The 16,381-nt window shown below is 42.8% G+C and overlaps 1 protein-coding gene across 9 annotated transcripts in view; it reads right to left on the bottom strand.

The window, feature by feature from the left end:
* Window positions 1–16,381, bottom strand: part of AFF2 (AF4/FMR2 family member 2) — a 459,081-nt gene that overhangs the window by 92,350 nt on the left and 350,350 nt on the right. For all 9 annotated transcript variants that reach the window (XM_032330752.1, XM_032330754.1, XM_032330756.1 and 6 more), the window contains one exon: window positions 3,919–4,015. In XM_032330752.1, coding sequence (XP_032186643.1) covers window positions 3,919–4,015 — 97 coding nt within the window. The remainder of the gene's footprint in view (window positions 1–3,918; window positions 4,016–16,381) is intronic.

Genomic DNA, 16,381 nt, shown 5'->3' with positions numbered 1-16,381 from the left:
TGTTAACGTGTGTGAGGTGCAGAAAAAGGAAAAAAAGATCCAGTTAAATAAAATGAGGAACAAGGGGGCTACTTGCAACGACATATCCAGGCACAACTCATTAGAATGCCTTTGTGCTCAAAGCAAATCTGAATTGTTCTGCTGTTTTTAAAGCATCAATACCACTCTAAGCTCTGGCTGGGCTCAAGAGTTGAGCCTAGACCCTGACCCAACATTTCCCATCACAGTACTCACTTTCTATACTTCTTATGGAGCTAAATGAAGTCCTCTAACATTTCCATCTAATTCGCATTAATAACAAGATGGTATTAATAATTAAAATGCTCTGAAGGTGGTTTCAAACAATACCCATTTCTTTACAGCCTTTGTACTTCTAAAGTCTGCTGCTTCTGATCCCAGTCTGATATGGCCAGGGCCTGAGAGCCCAGGGCCCCTCCGACCATCCTGCTGGTGGAGTATGATGGCGCACGGCCAGAGCTGCGCATATCCAACAACACGATCATCAGTCAGTGAAATGTTAAGTGGACGTTTACCTGGTTCTGCGGGTATATGTTGGAGGGAGCTCTGGAGTTTGGCCACCACACATTCTAGAAGTCTTTGGAATAGGTCAAATTGTGGATAGCTTAAAACTTTAAAGACAGCAATTTTAGTAAACCTGTCAATACAATTTCTTTGTTAAGAAAACATTTGAGACTGATTAGGCTGCTTATATCGAAAGAGAAGTGCAAGGTCTCTATCTTTAGATCTTTCATTGAACTGCCAGCACAGCATGAATAACTGCTCCTTAGCTTTAAATGAAAATTGATTCCAGGTTTAACTCCTCATTTTCAGGGGTCCTCGAAGTCCCAAGAAGCACACAAAGACACATTTGACCCAAAGGAAAACTGGACCAGGCTGAGGTTTCAGATCTGTGATGCTCAGAGGGGCAATTGGGTTAGTGATAGCCAGCTTTGAAAAATGAAACACATTGCAACACGGATATTTATGCATATGCTAAGTACAGAACACTGTATCCCATTTGAACCCTGTTCTGAAACATTCCAGTGTCCAAGGTCAACTTCAAGGATTATTTCCCAAACAGGGGAAGGTCCAAGAGAAAGCCATGATGAGTATAGCATCACAGCATGTCCTGTCTTTCTCTAGGGCAGAGGGAGAGAAAGAAATATAATGAAAAGGTGATGACTCAGCTGTCCACCTGTGTCAGTTTCTGAAGAGAAACTCTTGTTTAGAGTCACGTGATTTTCCTGGAAGAGACTTGGAGCATTGTCATTGGCAACCTGGCCTTTTCTTCCGGTGACTTCTGATTTGAAACTTGTCAGAGGTCAGAGGGGAGGAAAGGTCATTCACATCCAGTGAAGGCCTTTGGATGGGGACAGTTAGGAAGTTCAGTCCTGTTCCTAGCAGATCACTATAGACACCAAAGCCAAAATGAAGGTCTAGGTACCAATGGCTCCTAAAGAGGGGACTTCCAATCAGTGTTTAAGAGGGCCACGAGGAAGGCTTATCTGTAAATGTTTATAAGCTCACAACTACTTCTTGCTTCCAGGGCCCAGCAAGAGGGAATAAGTTGTCATTCTGCCTTAACCTGGATCTCCCAGTTCAATCTCCGCTTCGGATGAGAAGCTCAGTTGATGAAAGCATGACTGGGCTAAGAGCGGTACACCATGGAGAGCAGCCAATGCACCAACCAGGATTATCTGATGGTCCCAAGACTGACACGGAGTTACCGAACACACATCCTAAAAACCCAGATGACTGGGGCCAGTGGACCCACAAATGCCACTCCTTCAGGTAAACACAGAATAAAACAACTTGAGAAGCTGAAAAAACAGAGCATGTTTATTTAATCACATAGAGAGGAAGTCAATGTGCAAAATCTATTTTCAGTTATTGTTGATTATTGCTTTAAACATTTCCATTAAAAAGTAATGTCACATCTGTCAAAATCAATGATCTAGGGTTTTTTGGTTTTATTTACCAATGCTGTGCTTGTCCCTGGCATAGTAAATGCAGAAAGCAGGAATAACAGACCCTGGAATTTCAGTGTGCATTTTGCATCAGCTCTAAAGCCCATGGCTCACATAGGAGAGGGACTGCTTGCATCCAGGAAGGTCCAGCAAGCCCCTGGGAGATGAAGGGTGATTGATCTTGACAAGGCCCCACGGTGCAAAAATGCAAGTGTTATATATTAACAAAAATGCAAGTGGATAAAGGAGAAGAAAGTAAGAGCGAGTCAGGTGTTGGCCACATAACATTGCAAATGACCTCAATTTTATTGTATTATATATTTTTTTCAATTTTAAAATTATACCAAGTTTTGGGGCTTCTGATATGGTGAACAACTATGTATGAGAATGGAGTAGGTGAGCCCTGAGAGTTTTTCCTAAGCTTTTCTTTGCTGACTCTTCATAACACATTTAGTGAATGTGGAATTCTGTATTTTTTTTTTAAGATTTTAAGTATTCATTTGAGAGAGGGGAGAGACAGAGCACAAGTTCGGGGGTCGGGGGTGGTAAGGAGCAGAAGGAGAAGCAGAGTCCCCGCTGAGCAGGGAAAACAGGGAACCCAAAACAGAGCTCGATCCCAGGACCCTGAGTGGAAGGCAGACACTTAATGACTGAGCCACCCAGGCGCCCCTGGAATTCTGCATTTGATAATGATATTGGTATACCAGTGCATGAGCATTCCTTAAAACAGTCTGCTTTCAGTTTTCTAATGCAGTGGACTCCGCTGTAAAAAGAACCTGGTCAAGTACCGACTTTTAATATAAGGTGCTCCTTGGGTACCTGAGTGGTTCAGTCCGTTAAGCAACTGCTTTTAGCTCAGGTCTGCTTCTCCCTCTGACCTTCTTCCCTTTCATGCTCTCTCTCTCTCTCTCTCTCTCTTTCCCTCTCTCAAATAAATAAATAAAATCTTAAAAAAAATTTAAAAGAAAAGGCGCTCCTTCTGTGATCCTCCCCCAAGGTTACAAACATATCCTTTAGGAGCCTACATGTGGGGGCGCCTGGGTGGCTCAGTGGGTTAAGCCTCTGCCTTCGGCTCAGGTCATGATCTCAGGGTCCTGGGATCGAGCCCCGCATCGGGCTCTCTGCTCAGCAGGGAGCCTGCTTCCCTCTCTCTCTCTCTCTGCCTGCCTCTCTGCCTACTTGTGATCTCTGTCTGTCAAATAAATAAATAAAATCTTAAAAAAAAAAGGAGCCTACATGTGAAGTAGTTATGTCACAGAGAAAGCGCACATACACCACCCAGAGCACGCACTACACTGCCATTCTCATGGTTCAGAAACCACCCCTTGGCCTTTTCCAACCAACAGGTCCAGTTTCACTGGAAATGCTGAAAACACATTTCTGCCATCTTTTTCATGGGAAGTGCTGGCAACACTGATAATGCAGAATAGAAGAAGAAGGTGCAGTGGCAAGTTTTGCCAACCGTCCCTGTGCTTGCAGTCCCGCGCATGCCACGGGATGCTGGGTGCCAGTTCTCGGCATGTGCTGTCGAGTGGTGCACCTGGGAGAGGGGAATGCAGCATTGCATTTATGCCCTAATTAATTAATGAACATGGGCTGTAAGCCTCGCACTGTTATCACTAAAGGAAAGTTACATTCACCTGAGACAATGCTTAGTCCAAGGGAGGGAAGGACACGCTCTTGCTTACTGACGACCCCTACGTGTGTTTGACAAGGGAGCGGAGGGAGGGGGTGAAAGCAACGTTTAAGAGCTCAGCCTCTCCTCACTGTGGCTTAAATGAAACTGTGAGCTGATTCCACCTGTCCCGGAATACTGTGCCTAGCTTTGCTTCCTTTCCTTTCTCCGCAGCCCAGGGATGAAGCAGAGGGTAGGCTGGCGGATGGCAAAACACTCCCGGCCCTTTATGTTCCCTCCCCTGAGGTCCCAAACCAAGAGTGAAGCTCTTCCTACCTGGTAGAGCTCAGTGGTGGTGCAGTGAGTGGCCAAGGTCTTTACAGGCTCAAGGTCATCTTCATCACTGCTCAGCTTCAGGTCGTCCTCAAGCATCCTATAAAAAAAGCAGGGTGATGTTCATGTTAGAAAGTGTCTTTTCTAAATCATCCTCAGATACATCTTGCAATGAGGATAAAATATTGGAGCTACAATCTGACAGCTGCAATTCTGTCAAAGGTGCAGAGGGAACCAAGATTCTTTCAGCTAATTAGATATTTGAGCACTTATATTTATGTCATACTCCGCACACATCTTCCCTCTCTATCTTCCCCTAAATCAAGGGGAAAAAAAGGACTATTTCAGCATCTCCAGAGATGACTAGAGTCTATATATTTTTACTACTGAAAGTGTAATAAATGTACTGATCAATCACTGTGGAGTGGAACGTGACACTAGATCTCTACAGGAAAACATGTTCTGCGTCTCCCATGAAAGAATTGGGCCAGGGTAACAGCCCCAAGCTCGAGAGGCTGTTCTTGTAGTCTGCTGGGGCTCTCTGGATGACAGAGGCAGAAGGCCCAGTGACCTTCTACTGCCTCACAGAGCCCTCTGCACCGTGGCAGCTCTGTGGCCACAAAATACCTGAGTGAGAAATGGCTAGTTCTTAACCTTTTGATATATGTCCAATTGCTTCCTGTAAAATTTGATCCAAGAGATGTAAGCCCTTGATGTGGATGAGAAATCTTTCTCTCCTAAGGCAAGGCACTTGAAAAATACGTGTTTTCTACGGTGTCACCTGTTCTGTCCCCAAACTCAAGCCACACCAGGAAGAGTGACTTATTATCTTAAAATTCCAGATACACACAGCCTTCAAAGTCCAATCGGTATTAGTATTTCTATGTATTCAGTACAACTTTAGACCTTGTTCCCAGCCTTCAAACAGAAGGCAGTCCCAGTCTCCCTGGATGGATGACCATTTTCTGAGCGTGCTTTGCTCTTTCTTGCTTCCAGATGCTGAATCAGGCTCATCTCCCAGGCTAGAATTTCCTTTTCAACTCTGAAATTCCTATTTTGCTTCCATAGCTCAGCCAGATCCCACCTTCTCCACAAAAGCTTTCAAGAAAAAATCTCCACCTCCAAAAGTACACCTTTTCCTTCTTCCTCAGCCCCAGCTCCAGCTGGATCACAGCATGGCCTTCTCCACCGAGTGTCCCCACACCAGTCCCTCATCCCTGCATGGGCTGCAGTTGCCACTTATTCACTTCTGTCTTTCCAGAAATGATACAGTCCGCCACCCTCATTTTGCAGATAAGGGAAGAAAGATTCAGAGATGCCAAGTGCTTTGTGCCAGGTCACACAGATAGATGTATCTTTTCCAGAAGCGAAGCCAGAAGACAAAAGGCAACTTCTAATTTGATAAATTAGGGAACACATTATTTTAGAAGTTATGTTCAAATGTTGGAAAGAGGTTCAGTTCAGTATGGGTATCCACTCTTAAATCTCTGAAGAAGGCATGGCTCCCCCACTTTCATGCTCAGCCACCTAAGACCAGGATATGTTCCCTGAGGTCTGAGAACCAAAGACTGATATAAAGATTGATTGGTGGGAAGGGTAGGTGTTAGAGTTGGTTTCAGATGAACTAAACTTGCAGGATTTATGACTGTCCTTCATGAGACTAATGGATGTTTTGAAGATCTTAGAGAAGAAGACAAAATGTATCTTCCCATTTCTTTTGCAGTTATGGGCCAATGACTGTGAACAAATAATTCTTCATAACACATTGTGGAAAATGAAGACTGTATGATTCTCATAAGCTACAGAACTCAGATATTTTAAAACTACCTATGCTGGTCATAAAGGGTTTCATTTTCCATGTGTGTGTATGTGTGTGTGTCTCTGTGTATCTCAATACAGGTAGGCAATGTCTACAGTTAATTTCCATAGAAGTGATAGAAGTGTTGAGCAAAACAAATTATCATCAATTCATTCCATTCAGAAGATCCATTTATGTGTCAGGAAAGTGCTAAGTATTTGACCAGAAGCTTGTAATTTGGACCCTATGAAGGAGGGACTATCATTAGCCCCATCTTCCAGACTGAAACACTGAGGCTTAGAGAGGCAAGGAACCTCTCATGATCACACAGTGAGGAAATCATGGAGGCCAACATGGAGCTTAGACCATCTCCAGCCAGAACTCCAGAGTATATAATGTCTTCCCAGAAGGTGTAATTTACAAAGGATGGTATATTAAATACAATCCACAGCAACAACAAAAAACCCACAAAACATATTGACATGGAGTCAAGATACTTGGATTCAACTGCTGGCTAATCATAAACTGCTATCTTGCGAAAATCATTTACTGTCTCTGAACCTCATCTGTTTCTCTTGTGTGTTAAATGGGATGGTAATTAAGCTCATTGATGGGGTGGTGCCCATAGTGGACATAATGTCAACTAAAGCAGGTGAAATATTTTATGAAAGTGCAGAATGAATGCAGGGTATCATAGGTTTGTAACTACGTCATCACAGTTAGAAATAATGTACACCATTAACACCACTAACAAGTAATCACAAGCAAAACCTCTGTGAGACTTTGTTCTCATCTTCATTTGCTGAACAGTCTGAAGGTAAGCTTCATGGTAACCCATGCTGACTCAGGCAATGTCTCACAAAGTCTCAAAGCTGAACACAGAAATGGGTTTATGGTCTTCGGACTACTCTTCAGTTATTTCACCCTTCAACCAACTCTATGTGATTCTAGCATGGAAATGAAAGGCCTTCCAATGTAAAATTTTGGAAATAGGCAAACAATCTCCATAGCGATTGACATTAAACACCCCCCCCCCGAAGCAACAAGCTGGGTATGGATTTGGTTATTAATAAAGGCCAATTTGATGCATATATTCAAGTCCCAGTAAACACAAGTCAAGAAGTAACTAGGAAGGCAAGCCACCATTTGTTATCTCTGGAGGTGTTAGGCATTCGTTTCATTCTGCTCCTTCACTGACCTATTAAGCTTTATTCTTGAATATACATGTACTTGTTTGCCTTTCTCTCCATAGCTAATACTGAACATTACTCTAGGGAAAGAGGAGGATTATGAAAGATTTTGGATTTAATTATTATAACAGCACCATTCACACCCACTGCAGTTAAGGTAGTCTCAGCAGAAAAAAATGGTAAGTTCTTTTCACGAGGTCACAGCTCCATAGACAAATTCATCACACACTGGGTAACCCACGATGTGAGAAAATCATGTTTACATGTATGCCTGTATGTGTAATCTTAAAATGTGACAATCATTCTTCTGCTTTTCAAAGAGATGAAAACTGAACAAAGCCTCCTTAGTGACTTTAGATATTTGTTAGGAATCTAGTAGTTCATGGTGCCTGTCTTTGCACGAAAATGCTCTGGTTTTTATTTTCACCACGACTTACAATTTTTATATTATTAAGAAGTAAAATGGCCCCCAAAACTATGTCAACAAAACCAAGTCCTTGTCCTGAAGAGATGACCCTATAGAAGCTCCAATAATGAAATTTGGGGCATATGAGAGAGAACGAGCAAAGAAAACACTGCAGGGGCCCTAGGGAAGGAAGGGAGAATTGTGCCCATGGTCATCTCTTTTCCCAACTCTCTGGGTCTTGAACTGAACCTGGTGACTTCAGAGGGCTCTTTTCACTGGGACAATGCAGGACACAATGCTGCAGCAGGCTCTATGTGAATTATAACCATAAAATCATATAGTGGAACGCTCAGGTGATTATGAAGAGGGAAAAAACAGAAGGCTTGAAACATTACTATAGATGGTTCTATGGCAATGGAGCCTTCAGTTGGGTTTGCTCTCTTCAACTAGTTAGTCCAACTCTTCGAATCTCAATTTTCTCACGTATTAAATGAGCGACAATAATATGTTACTCTGGAGAGTTTGGGAAGGATCAGAAAAAGCAAATTTGTACAGATTGCCTAGGAGTCAGCATACGTAGCTACTGTTGGCATCCTGGTCATTATTGCTGTTCTGTCATTATTACTACCCAAGAAACAGTGCTTTACAGGTTGGAACAATAACACAAAAGGCTCTGTTGGTGACCCAAAGACTGGCAGAGGAACCAACGAGCAAGCATCACCGGATGCTCGATGAGGCATGGTTCAAAGATCCTTAAGGAGTTTGGAAAGTTTCAGTTCTCATTTATTTTTCAAGAATGTTCTAAACTCATCATGGCTGTTTTGAGTTTCCTGAGATCCTCCCAGAGTGCTTAAGATGCCCCAGAGATTTGAAAGCCCATCATAACATGAAACACACAGTTCCAAGTGAGAGTTTAAAAAAAAAAAAAAAAAAAACGAGTGGTCCTGATACCTTTCTCCTTCTATCTGTGGGGTGACCTGCTGATCCAGAGAAATGAGCCAAAGATGGCCTGCACTGGAAGCTTCTCTTTGGGCTTGCCATTCTCAGGAGGCATTTCTAATATACACCTGGATCTAACCTTTATATAAAAAGCAGGGCTTCAGAGGCTGTTGGTTGATTTAGAATCCTTGCTCAGAAGCAACCTTCAGAGCCCTGAATGTGTATGTTGAAAGCCTATAGAGTGCCTTTTCACGATAACAAAATGGTGTCCCTCTGGGCAGCCAGATCATCACATGCATCACTTGATATGGGCTGGATTCCAGCTTTCAAGTATCCAGGCAAAGAGCTGCCATGCTGGTGACCTGCAGTCTGACAGACCATGACTCCTACAGTTGGATGTGCCAATCGAAGGGGTATCGATTTTACCTTGTCACCCAGCGGAGCTATCCACAACATCCTCAACACATGGCCAGAAGCCATTGTCTGCAGGGTTGCAGGCCATGCCCTTCTACTGTTCAGGAGCTTTAATTGTTGGAGAGTTCTGCCACTTTGGAATTGCCCTGTGCTTTCTCGGAGCTTCCATGAGGGAGACTGGGTCTTATTCTCTGTAGTCCACACTAGGAGCCTGGACTTGGAATGGTGTTGGGGACAGAGCCAGTGCTGCTGTCTACATTGTGCAGTGGCAAGGTTGGGGATGAAGGTGGGGGCTGGGGGTGCAGCTTTGCTCAGGTTTTGGGCTCTAAACAAAAATTAGGAATCATCTTACTGTTGGCTCTCTACTAGAACAGTAACTTAGCCCTACTGACTCCTTAAAGGGCACTTCCTCTTCATAAAGTAGGCTGGGAGGAATGAAACATGACTGGTTTAGAATTACTCAGGGAATTATATATTTTCCTACCTAGTGTGATGTAGTCTCTGTAGCACTGCATCATTTGTTGGTAAGCAAGGCAGGAGATGAGGAAGAGGCAGTGATACTTTTCAAAGCACTCATTCTGTTTCCCTGAGGTAAGGGTGCTCAGGCTTTTTTTCCTTGGGAGAAGCTGCATTTAATTTTCTCAAGGTTTTAACTTAAAAGTCTGCTTCCATGACCAGCCCACTGGGAATCCTGGAAAATCCCAGTCTAGGGGCCATGACAGTGAAAAATAGTTTGAAAATCTTGACTATATTCTTGAGGGCTAAATCTCCCAAGACCTGTCAGGTGGGGCCCTCTAGCCCAGTGCCAATCAGTGAGCCCACAGCCTGGGTCTAAACTAGATCATGCTCCCTTCCATGGACATGAAGATCTGAGAAAGATCTGTAACTTCTGTAACTGATGGCCTGTAGGGGTTACCTAAAATGAGCACCCCGTAAAGTTAGTCTGTTTCTTTATTGTGAGAACTGGGAGTTCCTTGAGGAATGATATGGTCCAGGAGTTGGCAAACTGAGGCCCTCAATCCAAACCAGCCCTCCCTTGTTTCTTAAATGGCCCCTGGGTTAACAATGGTGTTTACCTTTTTAAACAGTTGAGAAAAACAACATCAAAAGAAGAATGATATCTCATGACATATGAAAATAATATGGAATTTAAATTTCATTATCCATAAATGAAGTTGTATTAGAACATGGCCACACCCCTTCGTTTGCATATTTGCTGGGGTTTCATGCTATGATGGCTGCATTCTGTAGTTGTAACAGAGAACACATCACCCAAAAAAACCAAAATATTTACTCTCTGAGCCTTTACATACAAAATTTGTGGACCCCCTTGCTTGAAGTAAATGGTTTTCAAACCCTACTCTCTTCAATTAAAGACTCTTTCCCCTGCCCAGTGGAATCTTATAAGGAAATCTGAAAGAAAAAGAGATTAAGGTTGTAATGTTTTCATCATAGCCGGGTTGGGTTGGTGGGAACATCTGGAGTGCCCCCAGTGATTAGAGGAACACAGTGTGAAAACAACTCAGCTACTTGAGTCTTATTTTGGGGAGTAATGCTGGCTTCATGGATACTGGATGGAATTTAGTTTGAGAACCTAAATTTTATTTATATAACCTCTCCAAACCTTGATTTACTTCCCTGTGCAATGGGAATGAAACAATATGTCTCTTGGAGATCCGGAAATGCCCACCAGTCACTTTGGGCAGAATGCTGAGTACTAAAAGGCAATAGTAGGAAAAAGAAAAGAATAAATATTCTTTTTCTAGATGTACCTGGGGTACATGTAGATTTATATCTATACTGTACACATAAGCCAAAGCTAATAGTATGAGCTTTAATATATATGACTATTGACTTGTAACAACTGTATCTCTTCAACATTGGACTTCTTAGAATTGATCACATAAATTCAGCACCATACCAATTTTCTGTTGCATGGTCATTATTTTGAATTTGATTTTCATTTTCTTGGTATATTTCTCTGGGTTATATAATTTTCCCAATGCGGGAACTCAAGTTATCATGCAAATGACAAACTGCCTAATAGAATTCAGATGGTTTTCAATCATGTCACACACAGTATAACACCACTGTATCATTTTTCAGGGGTGTGTTTGTGTAAAAACATCTAACAGTAGATTGCCCCAGAGAAGACCATAGCCCAGTGAACGCACCTGGACCTGAAATCAAATGTTGAGATAATTTCAAAGGAGAAAAGAGAATCTTTTGCCTTAAAAAAATATCTCAAGTGTGAATCTTAATATTTGAAATTGCCCTCTTCAGTAGGACCATACAAGTCATCTTGAATGAACTTTCTTTGGGTCATACTGGGCAACAGAGTAATCCTAGTGGATTAATAGGGATTCACCCAAGACCATCTACTGGGCCAATATTTGTGGGTGAGATACAGCTCTTTAAGGACACAGGCTGTAAAGTTGGTCTGTGCTGATTTGAAATCCAGCCCTAAAACTTAACGAGTGTAGACTTGGGCAAGTTACTGAACTCAGAGTTTCAGTAAAATGAAGCCAATAATAATACCTAGTTCAGAGGGTTGGTATGAGGACTGCATGTGTTTACGTACGTGAAATGGTTGGCAAGCATTCAGTAACGACTGTTACTGTCATTATTACTTGTCGTGGCTGTGCTTGAAATATAGTTGTGGGGAAGGAACCAGGAGTAGAAGACGGTCCCTCCCTTAATAAGTTTGCCTTTTAGCAAGGACAAAGGCTTCATAAACAAACAATGACAATGTTGTCATTCAATGCTACACAGAGAGGCTGGTGAAGCTACAAGGAAGCAGTGATCTTCAGGCCATGCCTTGAAGACAGAATGAACAGCCAGGGTAGTAAGAAAGGAAAGAGCAGTCTAAGGAGAACAGAGGTACCAAAAGACTTGAGGTTTCAAGAAGAGTGGGCCATTTGGTCTGATTGGAGTACACTATATGTGGAGTACACTATATGTGGGTGCCACTGAAAAGGGTGTGGGGAATCTAAGAGGTAGGCTGGGATGAGACTTTTTCCAAAGAATGGGGAGGGAGTGGGATGACCAAAGTTTTTAGGTGGGGGTGGCGGGTTGGGGGAGAGCATGGAAAGTCAGAAAGAGATCTCTGAGAGCAGAGAGGATGAAGAGAGGAGACAAGAGTCTAGAGACAGGTCAGAAAGAGAATCAGCTGAATCAGGGTGCTGATGGTTGTGACATTGACTGTGGTCCCTTCATTCTCCCAAGGCTCTGACACTGCACTGGGACCTCGGCTCCCTGGTTGAAGGGTGTCTCTCTCTGGCATTCAACCCTACTTGCTGGACACATACCTGGTGAGCTCCATTCCTAACTGATAAGGAAACACTGACTTCTGGCCATGAAGACTTCCTTCAGCTTTTTAGAATGACCAGAGCTGATGAGAGAGAAGAAACCCCTGTGGTTACCTCCAAAATACCTCCCTGCCCCCAATCACAGAGGCTGCTTCATTACTTCTCCCTGTACATCAGCTCCTAATTATTAATGGATTAAGTAAAAAAGTCCTTTATTGAGCTGGTCCATTAATCTTTATCTATGGAAACTCTTCAAAACGACAGAAATACTAAGTTGCTGTTAAGTGCACTACAAACTCTGCCTGCTGATAGACACTGTGCCTCACATGAAGGTCAGTGGGGACAAGGACTGATTCTTGGATCCAAGACATGGCGCCATTATCAGCTGCTGGTAGCACACAGCACTTGAGCTCAGAGTGCCTGAAACTCTTCTTCAGACCCATTTCATGAGCAAATCCTCTCCAGAAGGTCTCTTTACCTAAACTGACACAGCAGGTAGGATGATGTCCTTTATGCTGCTGCGTAAAGAATTCACATCTTCCTTCATTTGCAAAATGGTCACACCTGGCAATTTAGGCCCAACTTGAACGTCGACTGGCAACATTGCTCCATTTTTTAGGAAAACCCCACCTGATTTCTATGCTCTGCACTTTCTGTCACATCAAAAGGTAACCCCCCCACCCCACACACACTTTGGTTTAGGGTAGGAGGAAGAATTATCTTACGGCCCACACTGACGGTGTTTCCATTTTATAACATGCTACAGTTGGAAAGATTTTCTTGAGCACATGGAGCTCAGGGCCCAGTGAGCATTCCTTCTGGCAAGCATCAGTACCACCTGTCACACATGCACACACAAGCCAGGCCACAGCTAAGGCCAAGGCCAGAGTGATTCAACTGGTGAAGACACAGTGATTTACTTGTCGATTCAGACCATTTCATACTCACGTAATGAGAGAGAGGAAGTCTTGCCAATGGTGCCGGCTTCACCTGATCCTTGTCCCCAACACCAGAAAAGACCACAGCAAAGCAGAAGATGTCGTATAACAGCAGAGGGAGTTGGGGGGTATTCTGTTATCGAGGAACCAATTCCAGGTTTCAGTGAAGGGGTTGTGTAGGCCGCGGGTCTGTTCTAGCAAGGGTGCAACAGAACGTTCTCTACCTCATCAAAACTAAGAAGATGATGGGAAATGGTTTCATGACAGCCTCCCCCAAGAGAAAGGGGGCAAGTGGCAGATGGCCTTGAAGTATATCTCAGGAGCTTCTTGTCCTACCCTCTTTTGGGAGGATCACTGGGTGTTTTGCCAAGACTCTACTGAGCTGTGGTTTAAGCCTTGGCCTGCATGGCCCGTGTGGTCACCTGCACGGTGTCTGTGGTGCTGTGGGAGGGCTATTCCCCCCTGCCACGAGACACCCCAGTCAGTCAAGAATGACTCCTCCCGGGAGCTGCTTTTCAGATTCTGGTGCCAGGCTGAACATTCTCATTTACTGATGTTTCATGTCAAATGTGCTGCCACATTTAAGTTCTAGCAAAGGCTCATGGTATCATTACCATAAACACATAACAATGGCTAAAGGACTTGTTTCTCTGCTCAGAGTGACAAATGTGAGATAAGCTAGCCATAGCTCGAGTCCAAGGAAACACATCTACAGGAACTAGCCAATATTCAGAGTCCTGGGAGACCAGCAGCTTCCCTCTCTGCAAAGCCCTCTACTTGCATATGACTCTTGAGCACAGTGATGGGCTCAGTGTCATCACTGAATCTTCCCTACAGACAGGCCCAGGTCCAACCCTCCCCAGCTGTAGCTGTGTCATCTTTGACCAAATCCCTTGAACTTCCAAGTGCCTGGATGAATAATAGCACCATCTTCACGGATTCTGTAATAATTAAATGTAAGAACTCACGTCAAGTCTCTAGCACACAGAAATCAGCCAATCTTTATCATCTGTTCTCGTTACTGACTCAAGACAGTTATCCTAGATTATCTGAGACATATCAGGTGTCATTTGATTTGAAAACAAGAAAAACCAGAGAAACATGTCCTTGTATTACAGCAAAAGTTACTGGAAGGAACAGAACTGTACCTTCACCACAGATAGCTTTTGCAGGCTGTAAGTAGAACAATTTTGTGAGTACAGAGCTTTTATTAATATTGTCATATCGATATATTCAAATCTGGAATGTTCAAATCTACATAAAATGCAACTGGACCACATATCTATCCAAAATATTAATCTATCAGATTCCAGGAGTGCATTAACAGCTTGATATTGAGAAATCTATTAATATGCTACATCATGTCATCCACAAATAAAATGATAAAAACCGTATGGTCATTGTGAGTCTCAAAATATACTTGATAACACTTCATCCCCATTGCTGACCTGGGTCCTTTAAAACCGAGGTAGAGAAAGGGTACATCCTTTCTGGATAAGGAAATATGTAAAGGAAAAGTATCGATCTAGAGGTAGGTTTTAAGTAGGGAGGGAGGTTAGATCAATTTTTAAACATGTATTTTAAAGCAAAAATGGAATCACAGATGACTATGTTTCAAGTATTTCTAAAAGTCTGTATTAATATCAATTCACTGGGTAGACAGAAGGAATACAAACAGACTAATATCATCCAATGACACCATTTGTTCTGATAATTACTCCAATTTAAGCAGTTCTGAGGCACCACATATGGTTTTCCACAAGGGATTCTTTCCATGTAAGTAAAAACAAAATTAGATAGTGACACGAAAAACCTCAGTTTTCACTTCCACATTTCATAAAGTATTAATCCTTTCAAAATACATCAGCAGTTTATTGACATTCATATCTGCCAGCAAGCCTTACAAATGTAGAGATGCTGGGTAACAGGACTGAAAATCTGATCCTATTGTTTGAACAAAATGAGAATTGTCTTAGAAGGGGCTCCACAATGTCTGGGCATATATTTTCCCTAAGAAACATGCATATCCTCCAGGAATTCAACATTTATGTTGATGCACTTGGCTGCAGAGCCATCCAGCACTGGCTCTAATACAGAGGAATTTTCTGAACATTTTGAGTAATGGGACTGAAAGAATTCAATGGCTCCTTCTGTGCATGTTAAATGAGTTGCATGATATATTTAGCTTTTGTAGAAAACTTGTTTATACTATAAATTACAGCACACAGCACAATCACATTGATGCAGAAAGCCAGCCATGTTGAGTCATTTTGGCCATCTCTCTCCAAACTTTGACTTGGTGCAAATGAATTCATTGTGGCTCATCGACACGCTGCGAGTGTTTCCTAACCCTAGGACCCTGCTGAATGCAGGTTAAGGCCCTCATCTGAGCACTGCCTTTGATCCAAAAAGTGGAGCTGTATTTCTAAGAAAGGAGGATTCTCAAAATAGGGGAGGGCCCACTGTTGACAACTGAGTGACATCGAACTCAGTTGTTATGTACCACCATTCCTTGATGGGTCAGAAGGGATTGGCTTTCTAATTAGAAACACAGAAACAAGCAAGATGCCTATTGATTCAGGGTACTGATAAATCCAATCTCCTAAGAGGCAACATGATATAAAGGAAAGAGCAAAGACTTAGAAGTTGGATGGACTAGAGGTCCAGTCTGAGTTCTTGCGGTTACTAACTGTGCAAATCTAGACCAACCGATTGACCTCTCTGGGCCTCTGTTGTTTATCTCTAGAAGGAGACTGCTGATACGTACTTCACTTGGTTGTTGTGAACAGTAACTTAAATAACATGTGAAAAGAGTATGATGGTGAATGCTTAATAAATCCTACCACTTCTATTATTGCTGGTGTAAGTATGAATGGGAGACAAGTCTGAGAACAATACATTCAGAAGCAGCGTTAAAGGGCGCCTGGGTGGCTCAGTGGGTTAAGCTGCTGCCTTCGGCTCAGGTCATGATCTCAGGGTCCTGAGATCGAGTCCCGCATCGGGCTCTCTGCTCAGCAGGGAGCCTGCTTCCTCCTCTCTCTCTCTCTGCCTGCCTCTCTGCCTACTTGTGATCTCTCTCTGTCAAATAAATAAATAAAATCTTCAAAAAAAAAAAAAAAAAAGGAGCAGCATTAAAGGAATCACCACAGCAGAGTGCCCGGGTGGTTCAATCTTGATTTCAGCTGAGGCCATGACCTCAGGGTCCTGAGATCAAGCCCAGCGTTGGGCTCTTTGCTCAGTGGGGAGTCTGTTGAGGAGTCTTTCCCTCTTCCTCTGCCCCTTCCCCACTCTAAAATAAATAAATAAATCTTAAAAAAAAATAAAGAATCATCACAGAGGAAATCATCTGTCTTTGGTGGAAGAAAGTAGTTTAAGAACAACAGAGAGCCAGCAAAGTAGGTTTTAAATACAGGAGGTAAACATTGTAGAAAATTTAAAATACATTCTTTGGTGATTTGGCTTTAGCTAAGAAA

This window comes from Mustela erminea, chromosome X, assembly GCF_009829155.1.
Source record: "Mustela erminea isolate mMusErm1 chromosome X, mMusErm1.Pri, whole genome shotgun sequence".
Taxonomy (NCBI): Eukaryota; Metazoa; Chordata; class Mammalia; order Carnivora; family Mustelidae; genus Mustela; species Mustela erminea.
This window is presented reverse-complemented; position numbering and strand designations above follow the sequence as displayed.